At 34.8% G+C, this 5433-nt stretch overlaps 1 protein-coding gene across 6 annotated transcripts in view; it reads left to right on the top strand.

The window, feature by feature from the left end:
- LOC110022379 overlaps nt 1–5433 on the top strand; it is a 21610-nt gene that overhangs the window by 9607 nt on the left and 6570 nt on the right. For 2 of the 6 annotated variants that reach the window (XM_020721278.1, XM_020721282.1), the window contains exons 3-8: nt 1146–1290; nt 1551–1658; nt 1768–2296; nt 3474–3566; nt 3650–3719; nt 3925–4097. In XM_020721278.1, coding sequence (XP_020576937.1) covers nt 1146–1290; nt 1551–1658; nt 1768–2296; nt 3474–3566; nt 3650–3719; nt 3925–4097 — 1118 coding nt within the window. The remainder of the gene's footprint in view (nt 1–1145; nt 1291–1550; nt 1659–1767; nt 2297–3473; nt 3567–3649; nt 3720–3924; nt 4098–5433) is intronic. The other 4 variants (XM_020721283.1, XM_020721281.1, XM_020721280.1 and 1 more) reach the window with 4 other exon arrangements.

The following is a 5433-nucleotide window of genomic DNA, read 5'->3' as shown; positions in this document are numbered from 1 at the left end:
GTCGAAGCAACGCGAGCCGACGACGGAGAGGACGGAGAGACGGCGTCGATAAGGGTTGCCAGGGTTCGACATGGGTCGAAACCCTGGCAGAGCCGAGCGTGGGAGACGACATCATATATATATATATATATATATATATAGTACTAGATAACAAATGGGAGCCTCACTCCTTTTGGGCGGCAGCCCTAGCCCACAAGGAGGGCCGGCTGACCCCTCCTTTCTCCCCTGCCGAACCGGTTCAACCACCCAGATGGTCTAGTGTCCAGTTCAGAGTGGAATATCAGTGCCCCGCAAAATCGTGGGAGACGCCCCTCATCATTCTCACCCTAGTTGATATTTTTTAAGCCATGTTAAGTTTGTAAGGTAGCATTATGATATGTACCTAACCAAATATAGGCAAATATCTTCATTATTTATCATTATGGTATCTGTCCTTAGTTGTATTATCCTTCCCTGGCTTCTGTTTCTACCTAGGTCTTCGTAAACTTGTTCAAAGGACACAATCTAAAGCCCAAATTCTCTCGTAAGCTCTCTTCTCATAATATTGACGTGTTTTTTCATGGATAAAGCTTGGCTGGGGAAGATAGCTTTAGTATACTGTTTTAGTAGTGCTTTATTGTTTTATTTCTTTTTTACATTCGTTTTGGTGGAGCTGGAGATTATGTACTGGCATAACCCATAGGGTTCAACTGTCAACCGTTGAAATCAAATTTTGATTATTTTTTAAATCAATGTATTCACAATTTATTTTTTGGCCATTTGATTGCAAGTGTTTCATGACTGCTATTTCTGCAGTCTCATTTTGATTTTTGATTTTTCTTAACCACATGGTAGATATGACAATGTTGATTATGTCATGCTTTTCTTTATATTTTTATTGGACTTGTTGATGACCTCTCTTTATTTTTCCATTAATGAATTTCATTTTTATTTGATAGTAATCGATACTATCAAAAGATTTGTTTTTGGAACATGTGAAGTTGGATGACAAATCTTCTCCCCAATATGTATTTTCTATTGCCCCAGCCAAGTTTTCTTGTTTGTTTAGACATATATCTTTGTATTTGTTGAGCCATTTAACTGGTATTAAGTGTTTTATTATATTTTGTTTTTGTGTCACGAGTAACGAGCCTATGTTTATCTAGCAGGCATCAGTCGCTCAAGCTTAAGCATGTTGGGATGTGATTTATCATATTCATTGAATCACATGAAGTCATGCACGCGGTTATATATAATGAGCTATGCAGAGCCCATGCATAACCAAATTCCTATCAAGAGTGTGATTGAAAGGTTTGTTTTCATGAAGGATGTTTTCTACAATTCTTCCCTAAAAGGCTATTCTATACTGATGAAACAATATATAACAACATAAATATAATGAAAATTTTTGTAGTTGATTTCATCAAAACAAAGGTTAGACTCTATGTACTATTATCATTATTGGCTAAATACATCTCCATGTGAAGGGCTTGCCCACAAGCTCTGATCGTTTTTATAATTGCCCAAAACTTCATCTCTTTTGCAACGAAAATGCATTTGCTTTTTTACAGCTTGCAAGGACCCCTTGTCAAGATCAATGGTGGACCTGAAGTTACAAAAGTCATAGAGTACTATGGTTTGTTGCCATACATAGACATTTTATCTGACTGGCTGTCCAGGTTTGTGCTTCTATTGCTTTAATTAAATTTTGTTGTGAATTACAAACTCTTCAAGAGCATAAAATCGTTTTTCCAAACTTTTGTGATTTGATGAATTGTTTCTGCGCAGGAAAACTTCTCATAGTGCTTCACAGCATATCTTAAGTCAGAAAACTGCTGCAGCTAAGAAGGGATCTGAAGGTATTGTTGTCATTGATGTTCATGAAGTCAGTCGTGATTCAGGTTGGAGCCATGGGAATACAAATAATAACTGTAGCAGTAAGGCCAAAATTATTAGCAAGAATGAAAACCACCCTTTAATGGAAGATTTATCTATTAGATCACAAAATGCTGGTAGTTCTTCCACTAAAATGGCAGTTTTATCAACTGTTAAAGAAGAGGGAAATGAGGGTGGTTTTGTGGCGTTTACAGGGCAAATTCGGGACTCCGTGATGAGTAAGAAAAGGAAGGCAAAAAATGTTTTAGGATCATCTGTAACTCCTCATTACAATGCTGGTGATTCATCTACTGAAAACCTGATGACATTGAAAAGAGATCAGGAAAATAGTACGGAAAATGCCATTTCACCAAACACAGTTATTAAAGCGAAATATGGGCTTAACCAAGTTGGAGGAACTATGAACAATATGATAGTTGCAGTAAGGTTTTTTTTCTTCAAATAGTTTTCTTAACTTTTTTCTTAAACAAACACACAAATTCAGTTCCTTCCTACACAGTTTATATACAAAAGAGTTTTACGGGGACACTGTTGAACTGCCCAGCTTTTCTTTGGGATACTTGAGTTGAGCCCTTAAACTTTCTTTTGTAGACCATGGTTATAGCACTTGGCAGCTAAAGGAAATCTTAATTTTTTTGGTTGGATGCTTTTTTTAATCATATAAATTAAATCTAATTTCGTAGTGTTTTTCCTTGGTCCGGTGAGATTAAACAGGATTATTTAATAATGCTTGATGATGATGGTTGATTGATGTTTTTTTCATCAACAAACATTTTTATAATGTAAATTTTGGCTTTGTATATACTTTTTGCAGCGTATATGAGTGCATATATGGGTTATTTGTACTGGAGAATTAGCAGTGCACTGTAATTCTTTTACATGTATTTTTGAAAATTAAGTGTTTGGCATGAAGAACTACAAATACAATGTAAAATATGAATAAATTTGAAGTTTACACCTTAGTTCATTTTGAATGAATTTAGAATTCGGCCAAATTTGAGATTCATATCATTCATTAATATAAAAGGTTGTCAGTCGCTAGCCGCTCGCCACCGCAGCCACCAGCCACCTCAACCAGTCGCCGTTGCTTGATGCCGCCCGTCATCCACCAGTAATTCATTATATATTTTGAAATACATTATTTTCAATCCACTTCAAACCAAACAAGAAAAACATGAAGTCCTACATTCATTTTACAGTGAACCAAACTCAAACTTATTTTAGATACAATACGTTGCATTTGTTCTACATTTATTTTACACTGCATTATTTTTCAGCAAACCAAACAATCCTGTTGTCTTTCAGGTTTACACTGATCAATTTTTTGAGTTTCCACTGAAAATTCTCAGTAGGTGTTGTTTTATCGCTCTTTTACCTAGCATTCTTGCGGGTATTTGTGTTAGTTTGGTTTGTTATAGCTGAAGCTAATATAGTATGTGATACGAAATTTAGATGTAGTCATAACTCTCAAGTCAGATTGGTGTGGTATATAGAGATGCCTATCAGATATGAGTGATTAACAAATCTAGAAAGGAGGCATGATGCTTGTAGTTTTAAAATTTGCACAATTGAAGTATTGTTTTTTTGGTCTTTTGCAGCTTAAGTCTGATAACAATAATCCGGTTGCTTTATCAAAGAAAGTTGACATGATGTCTGTTTTACAAACGCTGAAGAAGAAGAGAAATGAGCTGGTATGCCATTTTCTCTTTTGATTTTGTCGAGTGATTTCTTCCATTATGTGTAGGTAATTATCTTTTATTCTTCTGTTTGATAGTGTCACCAGCAGCGCTTACTAGAGGATAAAATTGCTCATTGTGAGATGAGCATCCAGACGGTATTAAGTGGTACGCTTCTTTTACAAATCATCCATTTAACCAAAGATGAAGTCCCATTAAATTCAACTAAATTAGTTCTTGCACGCTATAAATGATTAAGTTTGTCTTATAAAGAAATTATAAACCTTAACCATCTCTAACAGACTGCGTTTCTTTGGAATGAAATTAGATTATGCCGTGATGTGATATGTTATTTAATTAATTTTTTTGTCAGGAAAAGATTCCTCAGAATACAGAGTTGAGTTTATGTTGAAAACTTGTGAAACACTCTGCTCAAATGATGAGAAAAATGACACAAATTTGTCCAATAATTCTCAATGCCAGCCACAGACAATTAGTAGGAAGAAATTGTGTGATGCAGTTCTTCGTTTGCAAAGTCCTTGTCAGGTAATTATATGTTTATTTTAATTATTTCTTTTATCTTTCTTTGTTTAACTTTAATAACCCATAATGTTGAAAAAACATTTTAAGTTCACAAGTTTAAGGGATGAGTTTTTATTTCAATTCAGCAAACTTTGTAGCCGAGTTGGCATGCTCATTTAATGGTTCTATCCCAATTCTCAAGTTATTTTATGGCTATTTTAATTATGTGTTTTTTCTTTCTTTTTTGAAGGATTGTCAAACTCAAATCCTCCCTCATAAGCTCTATAAAAAGCCTTAAACCTAGAATCCTATAAAAAGACTTAAACCTAGAATCCTCCTTGGCCAACTAGCCAAGGAAAAAAGTGATTTTCATCCATTAATTTTGATGTTGAAGTTCCCAATAACAAGAGAAATTTCAGAATAAGTGAGGTTTGTAGCTTGCTGTTTGTTCTACAATTGAATATTTCGAAGCTGGAGCATGCAGAAGAGAAAAGGAATGGTTAGTAGCTAGTGAAATTACATGGCTTCTCTACACAACAATCTGCAAAAAAACTCTTAACAATATATGCCAAGTGTGAGAAGGAATAATCATGCATATCCATCTCCACCTTTTCTATCTCCATGTATTAAATCTATCTTATCCAGCATTTATGTTTAACCAATGCAAGGTTCCTTTGATTAAGGAGAATTATCATCTTATATTTCTAAGATTTATTAGTTTGTTAGGCTTTAATTTTGATATCATCATGTTTTTTTCCTTGACAAATTCTAGTTTTTACTGCAATTTTTTCACGATCAATGATTTACTTTGAAGATGCTAAAAAGCAGCTCTCGTCACTCAAACCTCCCTATCATATCCATACCGTACCTATCAAAGCGCACGCGCACATACAGACACGCTCTCTCTCTCTGCACACAAGTGTGTGAAGAATAATCACATATATCCACCTCCACCTTTTGCATCTCCATGTATTAAATCTATCTTATCCAACATTTACGTTTAACCAATGCTGGGTTCCTTAGAATAAAAAGAATTACCCTCTTGTATTTCTAAGATTTATTAGTTTGTTAGGCTTTAATTTTGATATTATCTTATTTTTTTTCCTTGACAAATGATGGTTTGAACTGCAATTTTTTTCATAACCAATTAATTACTTTGAGGATGCTAAAAAAGCGGCTATCCTCACTCGAGCTTCCCTATCATATCCATACTATACCCATCGAAGCATGCATACTCCCTCTCTCTCTCCCTTCCCTTTTAGAAGTTACTAACTTTCTTAACATGTCCATTCGCATGTGCAAATGTATGCGTCAGTGTACACTTAAATTCGCTCTAAATTCTTCACTATACCAAACAAGA

Source organism: Phalaenopsis equestris, unplaced genomic scaffold (assembly GCF_001263595.1).
Source record: "Phalaenopsis equestris unplaced genomic scaffold, ASM126359v1 Scaffold000188, whole genome shotgun sequence".
In the NCBI taxonomy this organism is placed as follows: domain Eukaryota; kingdom Viridiplantae; phylum Streptophyta; class Magnoliopsida; order Asparagales; family Orchidaceae; genus Phalaenopsis; species Phalaenopsis equestris.
This window is presented reverse-complemented; position numbering and strand designations above follow the sequence as displayed.